Source organism: Monodelphis domestica, chromosome 1 (genome assembly GCF_027887165.1).
Source record: "Monodelphis domestica isolate mMonDom1 chromosome 1, mMonDom1.pri, whole genome shotgun sequence".
NCBI classification, from domain to species: domain Eukaryota; kingdom Metazoa; phylum Chordata; class Mammalia; order Didelphimorphia; family Didelphidae; genus Monodelphis; species Monodelphis domestica.
In genome coordinates this window covers 742,218,209-742,237,038 of record NC_077227.1, presented here as the reverse complement: position 1 = coordinate 742,237,038, position 18,830 = coordinate 742,218,209, and the positions used below count along the sequence as shown (strand labels likewise).

The 18,830-nt window shown below is 46.5% G+C and overlaps 2 protein-coding genes across 13 annotated transcripts in view; one reads left to right on the top strand and one right to left on the bottom strand.

Moving 5' to 3' along the window:
* Nucleotides 1-1,160, bottom strand: part of CDCA2 (cell division cycle associated 2) — a 50,067-nt gene extending 48,907 nt beyond the window's left edge. For 2 of the 5 annotated variants that reach the window (XM_007477814.3, XM_007477813.3), the window contains exon 1: nt 955-1,105. The gene's annotated coding sequence lies outside the window, so the exon portion shown is untranslated. Of the gene's footprint in view, nt 1-954 lie in introns of all 5 variants that reach the window. The other 3 variants (XM_007477816.3, XM_056814559.1, XM_007477815.3) reach the window with 3 other exon arrangements.
* A 491-nt stretch (nt 1,161-1,651) lies between these two features.
* KCTD9 (potassium channel tetramerization domain containing 9) overlaps nt 1,652-18,830 on the top strand; it is a 28,840-nt gene continuing 11,661 nt past the window's right edge. The window contains exons 1-5 of one of the 8 annotated variants that reach the window (XM_056814588.1): nt 1,652-1,907; nt 15,239-15,360; nt 16,100-16,135; nt 17,147-17,190; nt 18,456-18,552. In XM_056814588.1, coding sequence (XP_056670566.1) covers nt 1,860-1,907; nt 15,239-15,360; nt 16,100-16,135; nt 17,147-17,190; nt 18,456-18,552 — 347 coding nt within the window. In that variant the 5' untranslated portion in view covers nt 1,652-1,859. Of the gene's footprint in view, nt 1,908-2,079; nt 2,254-15,238; nt 15,361-16,099; nt 16,136-17,146; nt 17,191-18,455; nt 18,553-18,830 lie in introns of those variants that run through there. The other 7 variants (XR_008915922.1, XM_056814586.1, XM_056814581.1 and 4 more) reach the window with 7 other exon arrangements.

Genomic DNA, 18,830 nt, shown 5'->3' with positions numbered 1-18,830 from the left:
ATACATAGAAACCGGTAAAAATATCTTTCACACTGTAGTCCCTACCCTCAAAAAGTTCACTTTCTAATGGAAAGACAACATGAAAATACTATGTCCATACAAGCCACAATGACTGTCAAGGAAAGGTGACCTAAAGAGACCCTCAATCCAACAACACTTGCATTCTCCAACATCTAGTAAAGAGATAAACACAGACTTGGTAACAAGGTCAGGTTCAGGAAATGGATCTGTGATTTTATTGGTACAGGGAACTCCCAGGGAGGAAACTTCCTGTAACAGTTCTGTCACTCACTACAATCTTAAGAATAAGGTTGGTATGTTTAGTGAGTTGCCTGTATGTCATTAGGAGAATGAGACCAGCTCTCTAACTCCTGAGAAACATAGGGAATAAACTGGAGAGGGGGCGGGGAGAGAGAGATGGAGACCCAGAGGTAAGCCCAGAGAAACATCCTGAGATAGTCAGAGATATACAGAGAGGCAGAAACAAATGAACATACAGGATAGGTACTTGCAGAGAAATAGTAACAGATACACTGTCAGAGATAAAGATAAAGATGAAAGATACACCGATAAATTGATGTGCAGGTAGAATACGTAAGAGCTAAGATACAAGGGGAGAGACCGAAATTAACGCACAGAGATAGAGATATAAGGCGAGAAGTACACAGAGAGGCCGGGGAAGAGAAGGGTACAGACAGCTGGAGATTCGCACTCAGACACACGCAGAAATAGAGACGCGGGCGGACGAAGACCTCCCTCCCGCCCGGACCCAACCCCATTCGCTGTTGCAGCAGCGGGAAAGGAGCCGCGGAAAGACTGCAGAGACAAGCATCCTTTAGGCGCCGCCTCCATGCGGAGCTCGGGGAAGGCTAAGTCACCGAGCTAGGCGGCCGCCTTAGATTGTTTCCCGACCCCCGCCTCCCGCCGGTCCCAGGACTGCCTAGGATCCCTCACCTCCCGTGGACCGCCACGGCCATGTCCCGCCGTCAGGTTCAAACGGCCGGCGGCGTTCCCCACCCACCACGAGCGCCTCCGTCAGCGCGTTGGCACTCGCGGCCAACCGCCTGGGCTCAGCGAATCCTTCCGCCGGCCGCCCGCGCGCCTGCGCAGTCAGTCGAACACGCTCCGCCACTGCAAGGATTCTTTCGCCTGCTGGGCGTAGTGATCCTTAGACAAGTCCTCCTGCTAGTGAGGACTATTCCCGCCGGCTCCAGATACTCCTTTGGATTGGCTCCCGCGATTTCGAAAAGTAGCCTTCGAACCAATCGCAACCAGATGCCGGGGCTCGATTGCGCCAGTAGGCAATTCCGGATGGATGACGCTACCGCGATTGGTGGGCCGAGAAAAGAGAGGGGCGGGACTGGGGGCTGTCCGCGCGAGTGAATTGCAGTTCCCCTTGCTCGGATTCCCTAGCTTCCCTCGCACTGCTTCGCGATTGGACGGACGCAGGAGCCGTCATCTCCAAGTTCCCGCCCCGGGCCTGCCTCAGCTTCCGATTGGACTTTTTCTTCGTCCCACTTCAGCCTCCTCCCTCTGCCACGTTAAATTCGTATCCGCCCTCTCCTCCTCACGATTGGGTGACTGGTCGCCGGTCCTGCTCAGTGATTGGTCTGGATCTCCGCCAGTCTCTCTGAGGGCGGGGTGAAGGGGAAAGGCCAGGAACGGGCGGAGTAGTGGGGTGTGGAGAGTGGGAGGGGACGTCTCCCGGGGGGTGTGTGTGAATCGGGGTCTGGGGCGGAAGGACCCCCCCAGGGAGGCGGGTCAGGCTGAGGGCTGCCTCTGAGTCCCGGGTGGGTGGCGGGGGGGAGGGGGAAGACGGGGGGGTGGCGGCTCCCTCGGGACCCGGCGCGGGCAGCGCGATGAGGCGGGTCACCCTGTTCCTGAACGGCAGCCCCAAGAACGGCAAGGTGAGGGGGAGGGAAGGGGCCGGAGGGAAGGGGGAGGGGAGGGGCGTTGCCGGAGGAGGGGGAGGGGGGGCTACTGCGGTCTAGCTGCGATGGAGAGGGGCGGGGCCTCGGGACCCCCGTAGGGAACCTCGCGGACAACTCTCTTCAAGTCCTCCTGGGGACCCCTAAGAGGTTGATCCCTCTCCACCCAAGCCCCCGGCGTGCGAGTCACCGCGGAGCCTCTTCATTTTACACCTCGGGAAACTGAGGGCTCCCCGGGCAGTGCTGGAAGGGACCGTAGAGACCACCGGGTCTAGTTAGTTACCTTCACTGTACTGAAGGGGAAACTGAGGTCCAAGGAGATGAGGTAGCTTGCCCGGCAAATAGAAACTTCTGGCGTTTCCCACGGGGCTCAGCCCTACTTTTTTCAGGCATATGACATTATTCCCCCTTCACCTGCCCCATGGCCCTAATGTCCCAAAGAGGGTCCCAGATGTAAAGCTCGAAGGGAGCCTTCTAGGCAAAGGGTAGTACTGTCGAGTTCCTCCTAAGCCACCCCCACACCCCCAGCTTGCCAGGTGGGGAGGACACAGGTCCAGGCAGTTTTAAGTGATTTCGCCCTCTTCTGCAATTCTCATCTCTGTGCCCTTGCATTGACCAACCCCTGGGTCCTTAATGCCCTCTTCTCACCTCTTAGAAATCTTCCTTCAGTTCCGGTGTGACCTTTCCTGGTTCCTCCTTACTCCTCCAAAATCACCTTGTATCTATTCTTCAGGGTCTTGTATGTTGGATCCTTTCATAGGAGTAAATATCTATACACACATCATCTTCCATCTACTGTAATTCTAGAGTTGCTGGGACCTTGAGAAATTAAGGGACTAATGAGATGATTAATACTTTTTATCTGGCTGGGGATACCTAAACAAAAAATGGAAACCCTGTACTTTAGGAGCCTCTCTTCTTCAATGGAAACTGTGAATTAACTTTTAAGTATTTACAAACTAAAGGAAAGGCCTGGGGTTGGGGAGGGATGTGAAAGGCTCAAGGGTATGCAAGAGAGGCCTAATGCTTTGGGCTTGCTTTCACTATTGTAGGATTGAAGGTTTCCACCTCTTCATTTTCTTTTAAACCCTTACCTTCTGTCTTAGAATCTATATTATGTGTTGGTTCCCATGATAGCCAGTGGGGGTCTAGTGACTTGCCCAGGGCTGTACAGCTAGGAAGTATCTGAGGTCAAATTTGAACCTAGGACCTCCTGTCTCTAGGCCTGACTCTCAATCCACTGAGCCACCTAGCCACCCCTCCTTATTTTCTAATTGAGAGAAGGAAGGCCAGACAGAAGTGCAGGGTCACAAAGGTAGTTCTGGATTCCGAACCCAAATCTGTCATTCTTTTCATTGTATTATTGGAAGATGGGGTTGGCAAAGAGGATAAAAGACTAGGGGGTTCTCTGGGAGAGGGAAGGCCCCTAAGATATGAAACCCTTAGGACCAATGGATGTAGATGCCATTGGAAGGGGTCTTATTGATCATCTAAGGTTAGAGTTTCCATTATTTATCAGTCCCCGAACCTCTTGGCTTTCAGTAATATAGCAGTGATAGTTTGGTTTGGTTTGAAATCTTGGTCAGTAGAGGAAGGAAATATCCTTTCAGATGAGATAGAGCTCTCCAGTAGTCTGGCTTGGGGGCCAGAGGATGTGGCAGTAGGGAGGACAGTTAGCAAGAAGATGGAAGATAGTGTTGCTGAGTTGTTTCAGTTGTGTCCAAATCTTCATGAACCCATTTGGGATTTTCTTGGCAAGGACACTGGAGTGATTGGCCATTTCCTTCTCCAGCTCATTTGACAGATGAGGAAATTAAGGCAAACAGGGTCACAGCTAGTAAGTCTGAGGCCAGATTTGAATTTGGGAAGATGAGTCTTCCTGGTTCCAAACCCAGCTGTATTACCTATGTCAACTTTGAAAAACACAAAACCACTAAAATAGTCAGAAAGAACAAGTTTTTAATCAGGACAAGAGACAGTATTCAAGATTCTGCAGCCAGAGAGTCAAGGGCTTACTTAATACCACACAGTGCCAAAGCTCTGGGACTCTGGGAATAGTGTCTCTGGAAAAACACGGCCAAAGATGATTTTTTAAGGAGCAATAGAACTTGGGGGTCTTATATAGCTTTTGGAGGAATAAAGGTGTCAACTGGGTTCTTTTGGCCCCCAATTTTGCCCCCCTCCCCTGAGAAATCACCCCAAGGGAAATTCCAGCCTCATTCATTTCAGACTGTACAATAGGTAGACCTTAAGCTACTTAATGATCCCAGTTGGTTGGGACTAGTAGATCTAATCAAATGTTAAGTACCCTTGTATACAGATAGTTTCTCCCTTAGTATCAAAGTCCTCTCTCAGGTAGCCCAGCCCTTGCCGGGACCTTTCCATTTTGTGTCCTCTCACTGATAATCTTGTCTTGGACTTCTCTTTTCTTTGTAGCTATGGTAATGCCAATTAATCATACTTGCCTGTCCTTAGTTTCCCAGATGGTATATAAGTTCCCTAAGTTCTACTATTAGTTGGAGGATCTTCTTGCACCTTGGTTCTCCCAGAGCCTCAGGGTTTTGACTGTGAGTTTGTGGCACTTGGCTCTGTGATGGCCTCCAATTATTGGACCTGTCTCTTTCCTGATTAAAGACTTGGTTTTATCTGCCTACTTTAGTGGTTTTGTGTTTTTCCAAGATGACAAAGAACAGGGAAGGATGATTTATTAGCTTTACCTTTGACCTGAGGAAATGAGTCCTGGGCTGGATCTTCAGGGAGAGGCTAATGCTTTATGATGGATACAAAAGGATGCTTCCATCTGGTCTATCAGGGAAAGGATCTCTGATACAATGGGAGACTTCTGAGACAAAAAGGGTGATTGAGGTTGGAGTATTTCTACCACTCCTATTCAGGACACTTAATGGAGGCTTCCTGGTCCATTATTAAGTCTCAGACTTGTCTGTCTGGGATTTCATTAATGCTAGTTTCCTTGGGACTGGGACAAACTTGGGAGTTCCAAAAACTCAGTTGACACCTAGCTACCCTGGGATACTATATGTGAGTCCGTTATTTTCCTTATAAGATTTTCTTGTTTTTCTTTAGCTCCTTCCCCTGAGAAACCAAAGGTAACGTGGTTCTCTTGTAGATTCTCATCTTTTGGTTTGGGGGAAACTTTTGGTGTGTGCTTAAATTCAACTAGATTTAAAGAATCAAGCCTGGCTGAAGGCACTTATGAAACTCTTACCAGGGCCCAGGCCCAGGCCCCCGCCCTGGGACTAAAAGGAAAGGCTTCTAGCCTGGCCCACCTTCACATCCAAATGGAGTAGACAAAATGTAAATACCGAGGCTGCTCCAAGCCTTAGGCAGAGTAGATAAAGGAAATCCCCAGGACCTTAGCAGACCAGGAAAGTTTTCTTGCCTGAAGTAGGTTTTAGGTCCCTCCTGAAGGCCACTGTTGTGGTGGGAGGGAGCATTGCAGGCCAGGGCCCTGAGATGAAGAGAGAGTGGTGTGCTTGAAGGACTACAAGCAGGCTAATGTAGCTGGACTGTCCCAATAAGGGGAGGGGGAGGAAGGTGATCGGGTCGCCACCTGAACTCCTGGGGGGAGGGGAGCACCTTTGGAGAGCCTGGAGGCCCAGATTCCAGTGAGAAGGCTGTCACTTTGAGGCCTGGCTGCAGTTTGACGAGATGAGGGCCTTGACCTAGGCTTTGGTTTTGTAGTGGAGGGAGGGAAGGGGCCAGAGCAGAGATGCTGGCAAGGTGAAAACAGCGAGGTGTGGCCCATGATTAAAACAGAAAAGGGAAGTCAGACAGGGGGGGGGGGGCGGAGGAGGAGGAGAGTCGGTGCTCCCTGGAGCCCTGGCTTGTCTGGGAAAGTGCCTTGAAGGACCATCTCACTTTCATTTTCCCAAGTTAACTGTTTGTGCCCCTTGTTGAAGAATGCTAGTGTCAACTGGGAAAAACACCGAACTATTAAACAGACAGAGAAACCAGAGGTACAGAGCACGGAGTTCTGCTCAGTTTACTGGCCCCGGGAATGTCAGGCTCACTAGATTGGACAATTCCAAGGAGCCCTGGGGAACTTGGGGGGGCTGAGGATGAGAGGAGAGAGTTGATTGGCTTTACAATGGTAATGAAGAAAAATGGAGTCCCAGAAAGGAATAACAGTGAAGGGCTGATGCTTTACAATGGACACAAAAGGGAAAGATCCAGCCAAAGGACTGGGCCACCTTTGTAAAGGACTTCAGCCTTAGGGGAGAAATCCTTGGGACTAAAGAGATACCCAACACCTGGTTAGCTCTGCCACCTAAACTACTTTAAAGTCTGTTGTTAATCTGAGACTTTCCCTCAGGGAGAAACTCACTTGACAAGGTCAGGGGGGGGGGGGAGGGCTTTCACCTTCACGCTAAGTAAACTGGGGCTCATTCCCTCTTTCCAGGCTACAAGTTTGGGGGCTTCTAGATTCCAGCCCTCCACTAGCCAGTAATTGTCCCATCTACTGCTAGAAACTGTCAGTCTTTGGGAAGAGAGTTTGACTGTTCAGAACTACACTTGCTAGGTCTCTGACTGGCAGAAAAGAGAAACTGGATCTTTAGGAGGAGCCTGTATGCCCAGGAAACATCTCTAAAGCCCGGGAATTTTGCCACTCATTGGCAGGCTGAATTAGAGCCAGTATTTGTAGGGGGAGATTTGAATTGGGTCATTGACTAGAAAGCTGTATTTTACTTTCCCCTACAATTGACATTATTTACTCGGTGTGGGGAGTAAAGATTTTCCTGAAAGTTAAATCTACACTCAGTTCAAAGGGAACCATTCTCTGAAACTTACTTCTTTTCTTTTTGTCTGCAGTCAGTCAGTCTTTTTCAAGTTTACATTGATACAAGTCTAAAACCACTCCTGAGTTTTTGTTTTGTTTTTTTACTGTTATTGTTAATCAGCTTTCATTGTGTGGGAATGAAATAATTAAAGAAGACAATTCACTGCTACCTTAATTTGGTCTCAAGTTTTCATCTCTGCACCACTTTTTGCAGGCACCCTTTTCTGTTTTTCAAAATATGAAATGATTGCATTGTCACTGGGAAGAAATGATTTAGTATATCCGGAGCCACAAAACATTGCTGTCCCTAAACACAGGCCTCCGATCAACCTTTTGTTTATCTAACATCTCTGGTATGTTACTACTGGTGAAATGCCAACTAGCTAGCCAAAGTCTAAGGCCTGCTCATGGATACTTAACTATATTTTTCGTCTCCATGGAATCACAGGGGTTTGCTTTTGTTTTCTTGGTTTGGTTTGGTTTTTTAATGCCAAAACTGACTTAGGTGGTCTCTACATATATTTGTGCAAGGGTGTTATTTTTCTTGAAAAGGATTAAGATTGTTAGATTTGAGATTAAAAATATAAACCTATTTTCCTTTCATTTTTTCAGAGAATTTTAGGATAGTAATCAACATTTCTCAAGTATTGAAGTAGAATATTTCCAGATGGTGAAATTTATTCCAGAGGGATTAGCATAGTAAAAGGTGAAGACAATCGATGTTGCATTAGTACTTCAGAAATAAATGGTCCTTAGTTAACCCTTTTGTGTAAAATATCCTATGACCTGCTAGTAGAAACAAAATTGTCCATTTTTCTTTTTTCAGAATTTAAAAGAACTTGTTAAGAATTTTTGTTTACATGTAATTGAGGGAAAAAATGACATAAAAACCAAATGATTAGCAAATTAAAATTATAGTTTTCTTTTTTTTTTCTGAGAACAAAAACTACCTAGAATTATTTCATAGATATAATTGACATTTGGGTGGGCATGATTTTGTTTCAGATTTAAAACTCACCATATCTAAAAGAGAATTCATCTTTCCCTACCCCAAACTATTCTCTCATCCTCACTCCATATCACTCAAGGGAGGCACAATCTTTTCAGTGATCCCAGCCCAAAACCTAGTTGTCATCTTTGACTCCTTACTTTTATTTCCTATAGCCACTATGTTACCAAGTCCTGCCAGATTTGCCTCCTTAACAGCATCTATTCCCTCCTCTCTCCTCTGATCCTGCCAGCATCACCTTCCACTTAGACTACTGTATTACCTTTTCAAATCTCTTTCCCTGCTGCAATCCCTTCTCCACTCACATGTCCTAAAGTAATCTCCCTAAAGCTCTAGTCTGACCACATTATTCCCTACTCGGTGAACTTCTGGGACTTCTCTAGGGTCAAATACAACATCCTCTGTGTGCTGTTCAGAGTAGCTGCTCCGCTCCTACCTTTCCATCCTTCTTACAGCTTAGACGTGGACTCTTCTTCAGTACAGTGACAGGAACTTCTTGGTAGTTCCACAAACCAGACTTTCCATCTCTTGGCTCCCAGACACTTTGATTGTCCTTCTGTCCTGCCTGGAAAGCTCTCCCTCCTCCTCTCTACCTCCCAGTTTCCTTCATGTTCCAGCTAAGATTCCCCTTAAACACTAGTGTCTTCCCTCTGTCTTATCTCGGGTTCATCCTATATTTATCTTCTTTGTGCAGTTATTTGCGTGCTCTCCCCTGTAAAATTGGGAGCTCAATTTATTTAAATTTATTTAAATAAAATAAGAGCTCAAGGACAGCTCTTAGCACAATGCCAGACTCAAACCTCCATCTCCCCCAACACTTAAGAGTTCTCCAGGAAAGGGATAAGAGGTAGCTAATGTACCTAGGATGACCTGAATTATTCACGGAGAGGATACTTATCATCGCAGCCATTATGGCCGGGTCATCCTCCTTCCTTCCTGTGTCTTCACCCCCTCCTGCCCTCCTCACCTCTTCAAAGGTTGCCTTTTGTTTCATGTTCCAGAGTCGTAAGAATCAATCCCCTTGGGTCACCCAAAGACCTTGGGATCCTTGGTATTTTTTAGAAATTGGATTGAGATTGGTCCTTGGTCTGACTGCTCTGTTAGGGGAAGCTTTGCCCTAGTTTTCCTCCTTGTAGCTTTGGTAACAGTGGGACCCCAAACCTGCCTGCACAGAACTGCTCCCCATTACCCTGGTCCTTCTGCAAAACATATTCACTGGGAATGCAATTCCGATTTCTGAGTTTTAACTTCATAGTACTCTCCATTAGGGAAGGGACAGGCAATCCCAGGCACCCTGTGCTCGGCAGTTTTGACATGCTTTCTGGCAGGTAAGGCGTGTTTCCTGTTCAAGTCATGTCATTGCTGGTGTGGTTACGAGCTCTTGCTTTGGCAAAGTACAAAGAAAGGAAGGTTTGAATTATTGAACCATTTCCAATGCAATACTAGCAAAAGGAGTCAAAGGGTGCTGCTGTAGTAATAGCCTTTTGAGTCACTCAACTCTGTATAAGCGAACATGCTCTTACGCGCCATTATTTTAATCATTGCTCATAAGGCAAGGTGAGCTGGTCCAGCGAGGTTACTGAATATAAGCGGGCGCTGCTAAGTTTGTGCCGTCATTTCCGTGACTATTGAACAGGGCCTCCAAGGACCTTTCCTGCATTGGCTCTATGATCCAATACACACCAATTAAGAAAGAAGAATAAAGTCTTCATGGCATCTCTGGGTGCTTTGCAACGTCAGTACTTGAGGACGTCAGTGTGATACACGCAATCTCTAAGTGCGTTTAAAACACAGACGATTGCCCCCTGACACGGATGCTTCCGACCCTCTGGCTCAGCCATTTTCCCTTCGAACCTTCATGCATTCTGCACAGTCACCCAATGAAGCTTCTCCAGCTGTACTAGAGTAGCTTTTACATGTAGTCCACAGAAGGCCTCCTCTTTGCTAAGCGCCAACGCCATACCCGGCTTTTTAAATGGCCGCTCCCTTCTGATGGGGAAGACCACCCCTGCCTAGAGCAGGAGCAGAAGGAAAGGCCCATTGGGGGGCAACAAATGAAAGGGCGGAGCCCAGGCCTGCCGGACCTCCCTTACTCCCAAGCCTGGCATTTAACTTTTTTAAGGAAAAGGCTTCATAAAACTTAAGTTATTGAAGTTTAAAAGTTAAAAACTGAACAGGTATCATTCTATTATGGTCTCGCCATGTCCGGGCACCTAGTGAATGTTTCCTCAATACTTGTAGGATTTAATCCTAGCAGACTTGCCCAAGAAAAGGACATGATGAATCCCCCAAGACCATCTGTCTCTCTCTTTGCCTCCCCCTACCCGAAGCAAAGTTTACAGGTTCACTTCCTAGACAGCCTGATAGCACCGTAGAGAGAGCACTGAGCTTAGAGTTGGGTTCAACACCTACTAGCCGTGTGACCCTGGGCAAGTCACTGACCCTCTCTAAGATGACCCTCATTGGGAACGCGAGAATAATAATAGCCCCTACCTCCCAGGGATGCTGGACTCTAAAAATGGCATTATTAAACGGGCTTCAGACCTCATGTTCCTCTCATCCTATTTTAGCAATTTGCTCAGCAGGAACTTCTGCTGCCCTCGATTCCACAGAGATGTCCCGTTCCTGTTCTAACCCTTTGGCACATTATGGGGAATCCGGGTGTCCCTCAGGGCTTGCTTTGGTGTTTCGGCGTGTGGAAGGCAGTCAGTGCTCAGGCAGTGTGAACTCTGCCTTGCCCTGGCCCATGAGACTAAAGAGTTCAGGGTTGAGCCTTGCATTAGGTTGGCTTCATGGGCCCAGTCTAGCTCGGTGTAGACATGTCACCAGAGGGCTAGCTCCTCCAGCAGCTAGTGACAGTGCCTGGAACACTGAACCTGGAGGCAGAAAGACCCGAATTCTTATGTGGTCTCAGACACGAGTCATTTAACTGCCACCTCAGTCTCCTTATCTGTAAAACGGGCTGTTAACAACAGCTCCTGCCTCCCAGGGTCAGGGGGGTAAAATGAAATCACCTTTTTGAGTGCTAGCCGTCATTCCTAGGAACAATTGTTTTGGCCACTGCATCGCCAGAAACCAAGCTGGAGAGCCTTGCTCGCCAAGATTGCTTCCTCCAGTGACCATCTGAAGTGGAAATCCACTGCTGCTCGGTTTTCACTCACACAAGTATCTCTCACCTCCGTGAAGATCACCACAAAATGGGCCGTGGACTCCTTTTAGAGATGTAGAGGAAGGCCTGCTCGTTGGAAAGGGCTTCTGCTGCTATGTCTAAGGCCTCTGCTGTGGCCATGAAGCCCCAGCTCTGTGCCCAAGTTCTGCTCTTCAATTTAGTTTATGTTAAATGTCGAGGAGACTTTGAGCAGGCCTCTTCATGTAGATTACCCATCAGACATGCAGGTCATACTATTAGAAAATGATCCATAGAATCAAACTGGGAGTGAAAAACTAAGGGAAACTCTGTGGCTTAAAACTCCGTTGGCTTAGGTGTGGGGAAATGGGGAAACTACTGGCCTCTGCTATGATTGGCGGCGGGTTTAGAGCCCTTTTCTGCAGCTGGTGCTCCACTGTAGATTTTATTTTAGGGGGGATTCTCAACTGCTAGTGTTCCTTTAATTAATGTATTTGTCAAAATTAGAAGCTCTGGGGAAATGGATGGATTTCAGATTAATCAAAGTATCTGACCCTGCTAAAAAGCTGGTTTCTTCCCAAGCATTAAAGCTGACTCATAAAACCTTCAAACTAACATTCAGCCAAGGAGATCCTCCCTTTTACAGGGACTCCAAAGATATTTTCTAGATCTCAAGGGCTGATAGAGAACATAAAGTTAAATTAAATATAAGGCACAGGAACATACTTGTTCAGTCATGCGCATCAGCCTTGCCCTTAGCTATTTGCCTGTGTACTTTAGAGATAATAATTTATGACAGGCTCAAGCTAGAGAATGTTTGACCCCTTCAGTACTAGCTGCTTAGTTAGAATAGAAGTCAGATTGGAAAGCGTTTTGTGGAATAATAAAGAGAGAGAGAGAGAGAGAGAGAGAGAGAGAGAGAGAGAGAGAGAGAGAGAGAGAGAGAGAGTGAGAGTGTGTGACTTAAATGAAAGGTTCTAACCCATCTTTCACTTTGGCTTTTGTGTCCAGGAAGTTTATCCCCTCCCCTCCTGAGGAGCTTTACCTGTCTATCAAACATTCGTGACATACCACAGCTGCCACAGGGTTGCATCTGTGTATGTTTGGTACCTCAATAAAAGTCAAGGTTGGGGCTGCTAGGGGAGACCCAAGAAGAGACAGAGCAGGCAGGTGAGGGAGGGAATGAGGAAGAGACTGGCAGGCTGGGCACCATGCAGTCTGGTTACTTAGAGGAATAGTTGTCTACCCTTTCCAATAAACTTTATGAAATATCTATCTGGGTAGAAATATTATTTTTAATTCTTACAGCTTCGTTTTATAATTTTTCCCCCCTAAAGCAAGGCCCCTCTTGGGCTCTGATTGCCCCATGAATCAGGTTTACTGCTCTGGGTGGGTTTTTTTGGTTTTAGTGTATTTTTCTGTGGCATTCGCTAATCTGGCTTGAACACGAGAAGAAGATGGAAACAGCCCAACTCTTAGCCCCAAGCCAGCAAGATCAGTTTTAAGAAAGATTGTGTGGACTTCAGCAGTGTTCTTGTGGGTCTACTGAACAGCTGAACAAAGCAAGTTGCTAAGACATCTGGTTTTAACCTAGAATGAACGTGATTCTTTCTGCATCCTTGTAAATAGATTACACAGTGCTGTTATACTGTTCTTTATTTCATTCTCTTCTTTAGAGGAGTGATGGAAAACTCTTTTGACAGTCACTGACTCAAATGAGGACTACGTGAAGGGAAAAAAGCAACTTAACCTCATTTGGGTGTTTTTAGTCTCTCTTTTGAGGGGTAACTTGTAGTACAAATAATGAAAATCGCCTTTCTTCATGCCGAGGAGGGAAATGTATATACATACATATATATATATATATATATATATATATATATATATATATATATATATATATCGATATGGCAGTAATGCTTTTGTAGAGCCCGATAAGAGAGTCTACAAGGAGGGGGTTGTCCTTTGTGATGGGACCCGAGGAGAAGTAGGGAATCGGCGAACCTGGGTGAAGAATGGCAGACACGGACAAGTCAGTGTTTAAATAGGGCAGGCAACCCCTGTGATTTTCCCCTTGGGAGGAAAATATGAGGATCAATGGAAAGGTAGAGAATGTAAGCCGACAAGGGCTGGAGCCTCGTGGAGGAAGAGATTCAGAAAGGAGAGAGAAAGAGGGAGAGAGTATTAAGAGCCGAGTGGAGCTCCATGGAAGGGGAGAGGAAGTCCCAAGAGGAAGTTCATGGGTTTGCCTCTCAATTTAGTCCTATCCTGCTTGGGCGGTACTCCCAAGCACGGAGCAATCACATCACAAAGTATAGACACTTAAGATTGGGTGGCAAGCTAGAGGGAACACCTTTGGGCGCTGTCCGAGCATGTTAATGAATTTGTCTTAGGCAACAGGCCGCACGGCCAGGTCAAGGTTACAGTCACAAACCTCCGAGTATAACCTTGTGTCTGAAGACACCGTAACCCTACAATCATTTCTATTTCATAGATGTGAATGTGCTTGGCAGGCTGCAGCTTTAAACAAAGTACTGTATACAATGCCATGTGGTAGTCAATGGGAAGGACAGTCTAAAGGAGGAGAAAAATTAAGAAAAGCAGCCGCAGAGAGACCAAAAGATGTGGTGGAGAGGGTGCGTGGTGGATAGAGCAGCAGGCCTGGAGATGCCTCCGGCACTTCCTAGCTTGTGACCCTGGACTAGTCTCTTAACCCCAGTTGCCTACTTACCATTCTAAGGCCTTGTACGTAATACTTAGTATTGGTTCAAAGACAGTAGACAAGGGTTTAAAAAACCGATCACATAGACATGGAAAGAGGCAGATGGGTGATCAAGAGGTCCTAAAGTAGACTGACACACGGACTGTTCCAAGGAGCTTCAGGTCCCCTCCTTCCCCAAGCTAGAGGGCTTCTGGCCTCCACCAGGCCCCCAGCACCCACCCTGCTTCTCCAAGATTTGGCTTGGACACCTTTGAACCGTCTTTGGTCTAGTCTTCTCTGTAGAATTTGGGGGTCTGTCAGTCTGGCTCTTCCCTTTTACCACTTTTCTGACTTGCTAACAGCCACTTGCTGCCTGTTCTTAAAGAGGAGGCTCGTCGCCCTGTGCAAACTGTCAGAGGCCTTCCCTTCTGGTTCCCCCATCTTGTGGTCAGGCTGCTGCGGTGCCCACAGGAGCACACTCGCCTCCCCCTGGTGCTCCCTCAAAGTTTGGGGGCAGGGACGGCTCCCGGACGGACTGGCCTCGCTTTCCGACCCTGCCTCTCGTTTGGTTTTGTGTATACTTTCGGGTTCCTCATGGATTCTCAATTGATGACACGGGCCCATGCATCTCCTCTCCTCCCCAAGCTTCCTACTCATTCCCTTTTCTGCGTTCCCCCTTCCCAGCTAGAAGGCAGAGCTGCCCCCTGCCGTGGCCCTCAGGCCCGCTTGCCCTCCCCCCTCCCTGGGCCCTTCCCCGGTCCTGATTAGAGACGCATGGAGCTCTTCTTCGGAGCTTGGGCTGTACCCTCCAGAGCCTCGGCCTTGCCCGCTGCCCCTGGTAGACCTAGAGGGCAGTCGTGCTTTTAAAACCGTTTGTCTTGTGAATGTGTCTCAGCTGTCCCCGTCAGACTCGAGGCCACTTGAGCTCTTCAGTCTGCCCTAGCAGGACGGGCTTGGTCTAGCGGGAGCACTCCAGAGGTCCATCCGGTCACTCCTTTGGGGCAGTGGACGGGCCTGGAGCACCCGGGACAAGGCCAGGGGCTCCTGGGGGAAAAGGCTTTCTACCACCGCAGAAGGACCTGATGGAGTCTGAACACAGACTGAAGCGTCCCAGTTGTCGCTGTTTCTTTAGTGTAAACAATATGTGTCTTGTTTCACAGCATGATGAACATGGACATGTGTTTGTGTGATATCACATTACCTGCCTTCTGAGGGCGGAGGAGCACGGATTGCAAAATGTCAGAAAATAAACATTAATGATTTCAACATTGTATTGACATGTAAATCTGAAAACAATGTGAATGGTATCTTCATGTAAAAACTTTTAAAGATGCTTAAAAAAAGAACCCCTGGGCCTGGAGTCAGGAAGAGTTCAGACCTGGCCTTCTGATACTAACTAGCTATGTAACCCTGGACAAGTCACTTCACTCTGTCTGCTCCGTTTCCTCATCTGTCCAATGACAAACCCTCCATTCTCTTTGCCAAGGAAACACCAGAGGGGGACCTGAAGAGTCAAATGCCACTGAACACGTCATTTTGGGGTTTCCTGATGACAGGCTTCCTTCATATATCTTCTGTTACGGCTCCTGCACAGGCCAGCCGACCCCTATTCTGGTGCAGATGGACATTATTTGTGAGTGATGACGTGGCTGCGCTAACGGTGTGTTCTTCACAGGTGGTCGCTGTCTATGGAACTCTGTCAGACTTGCTTTCTGTGGCCAGCAATAAGCTCGGAATCAAAGCAACAAGTGTGTATAATGGAAAAGGTGGCCTGATTGATGACATTGCTTTGATCAGGTAACTTGTGCAAACAAATTCAATTTTCTTGTGCTGCCAGGCCACGGTTGGACCTTTGAGTTAGTTGATTGCTTCTGTGCATGGGGGATCTCCGTGACTCTAGACCACTTTTTTACATGCTTCTAAAATAATGAGAACCAGGATGTCTTTTGGGTAATCTGGCAGACCTAGTCAAAGATGAACGAAATCAGTGACGTTTTCTGGGAGTTTATGTAGTAGCTGTTTTCTTTTGCACCAGAGGAGGCGTATTCTTGCTTCTTCTGCTAGAACGTAAGCACTTTGCAAGTAGGGATTTTCTTTTTTTTATATTTGTGGCCCTGTCGCCTAGTATTGTCACAGAATGCTCATCAATTGATTCACAATTCGGTAATACACAAATCAGCTTGGTGGCTCAGCTGATAGAACATCAGGCCTGGAGTCACGAGAACAGAACCTAGGTTCACATGTGACCTCAGACACGGTGTCTAGCTGTGGATCCCTAAGCGGGTCATTTACCCCGTTTGTCTAGCTCTTGCCCTTCTGTCTTGCCCTTGAGTCATTACTAAGGTAGAAAATAGGGGTTTTAAAAAAGTCATTCTGGAGTGAAAAGGCAATCGCCATATTGCCCAGGTCCTCTGGTACTGTGGGAAGAAGGCAGGATTAAAATCAGAGAAGGGGGCTGACCAGATGATCTCTCAGTTGGTGTCCCTCTCAGTTCTGATACCTCAGCTCAGAGCTGACCAAACTCTTCTGTCTTTAGCAGATGCTCTCGTGTTCCGGGGCTTGACACAGCGAGGTTAGTATCATTCCAAAAGCAGGACCTTTTCATGGAAATCAAAACTCCTCCAGAGAAAGTGTCCGCTGTGCCCTCCTGCGCAATGAAATTCTCGCTCTAGGCTTCCCGGTTAGCACGGGCTCCGCTCAGTGGCAGACTCTAGTGGAAGACAGTGTTGACAAAGACCGTCTCTAGCACCGGCATTTGAGGCAGGGGACAGGCCAAGGGGCGGTTGATCTGGCTCATTCTTCCCTTTTGTTTTCTCAGTGAGCTTTCAGTAACTGATGGCTAGCATAGTTCAGAAGTTTATGTAGCATAAGGGGGGGAAATCCACGGATTAAAAATGAGATCTGAAGAAAGTTATGAGGTGACTGATTTTTTTAAATTTTATGTAGCCAATTTAGAACATTATTCCTTGGTTAAAAGAATCACATTATTTCCCTCCCTCCCTCCCCTGCCCCCACGCCTTCCCATAGCCGACGCGCCATCCCACTGGGTATTACTTGCGTCCTTGATCAGAACCTATTTCCAGGTTGTTGGTGTTTGCACCAGGTGATCGCTTAGAGTCTCCATCCCCCATCCTGTCCCCCTATGAAGTGACTGACTTGAACCAGTCCTTTGAACGCATGGGTAGATTTTGAATTTTGAACTGAAATTTACATTCAAATGAGTGGTTATGTTCAAGCCCAACAAAGTATTAAGATTTTGCACTATTCGATCTTTCAGCATCCATTACGTGAGACCAAGAATCATCTAACATACTGATTCTTACCGTGGGCCCATAACTTTATTTTTACATGTTTACAATCCTATTTCAATATAATTAGTATTCCTTGTAATGCTATCTATTTTATGCATTGGAAACATCCTTCTGAGAAGGAGTCCCTCCCTAGGCTTCATCAAGCTGCCAAAGGGGGCCAGAACACAGAAAAGATCCAGACGTCTGGATCAAACGGCAGAACCGGTTAACTAATGTGATTTTAGAACCAGTCTGAATCCAATTGTACTGACAGGATCTTTTTCTTCCCCCAGAGATGATGATGTTCTCTTTGTATGTGAAGGGGAACCCTTTATTGGTAAGTGGCCGAAAGGCTAAACTCTTTTGATAAAATGTTGATTTTTGGCAAAATTTGGCATTATGTCCTGACATCAGCATTCTGAGTCTGTATCGTATTTAATACCAAAGAAATGGCCTTTTTTTGGTTGGGGATGACTTTTTTTATGTGTTTAAAAAAGCCACGGATGGGTCTAGAAGTAAGAAATAAGGTTATTCTGTTTTTTGAGAGTTTAAATTTCTTTTCAGATTTTCTTTGACAGTGATAATATGGCTGTCTCTTTTACTACACATTTAAGCTATTTCTACGTATGTAAGTTTTCTTTCTGACAGTCAGTGACAAAGATCATCGGTTGGGGGAAAAACGTCTCTTAAATTCAAGAGAAATGATGTAGTTTTTGTCTGTTGAACAAAAATGTTTAAGGCTACACTAAGGCATTATTTCAGTAAAACTTAAATTTGTTTCATTGTAAACAGTGATGGCTGAGACAGCAATTGAATGGGTCAATTTAGAGCAAAGAGCCTTCTGGGGCAGGGCCAGTCTTGGAGGAGGGCCTGTGGTGCAAACTGAAGGCCTTGAGAGTCAGGGAAGAGTGAAGGGGGCAGACGGGAAAGGAGGCAAAAATGTTTGCTCTATTTCACGATTTTCCCTTGAGTTGTCTCTGCCTTTGGGAAAGATGGAGCAATGTCTCCTTGGAAAACCTTTTGTAGTTTATAGACTTTTACAGGGTAGCCTAGAAACCATGTTTCTGGCATTATTTCTTTTTATGTTTAAACCCTTATCTTCTGTCTTAGAATTAGTATTAAGAGGGGCAGCTATGTGGCTCAGTGGATAGAGAGCCTGGCCAGTACACAGTATTGATTTTAAAATGGAAGGTAAGGGTTAAGAAGAAGAAGAAGAATTGATTCTTGATTGTAAGGGCTGGGCAATGGGAGACTTACCCAGAGTCATACTGGTAAGAAGGTCCTCCCATTTCCAGGCCTGACTCTAACCACTGTGCTAAGCTGACTGACATTATTTCTAAGGAAAGACACATTCCTAGTTCCAAATACAATAAATACAATTTTGGAAACCTGATCTGCCTCCCATTGAGGGCCTCCTTATGCCTCCACGTGGCTCTACTTTCTCCATGTCTTTGGGAAGTCAAACTTTGGGAAGTTAATTCTTTCATCTACAAATTAGGGATAATGTTCTTTGGTTGTCCGGTGCTGAGGATGATGCAGTCCCATCGGGAGGGAACTATCAAATTCCTCGTCCTATCTTTATCTTCTTTATCATCTGTCTAGACCCTCAGGCAGATATGAAACTATCTGAAGGCCCAACAGGATCGCATACAGACTGGCTGACTCTAAACGTAGGAGGACGATACTTTACAACCACAAGGTAGGAATGTGCCTTCCTGATTCTTTTTAGAAGACAGTAGACGCCCTAGAGGTCTTTGAATCCTCCTTATTGATGACTTCCCAGATTCTTCAGATGCTGATTGACTAAATAGCAGCCTGAGATCAGTTTGTTCTGGGAACGATTAGGCTACCGAGAACCATTATTTGGGATCCTTTGGCCTATCTCCCCTCATTTTTCATAGAGAAGATTTAAGGGAAGCACTTTGTCTAAGATCTCACAAAGAAAACTGATAAAAGACTTCATGTGGTTTGGGGAGG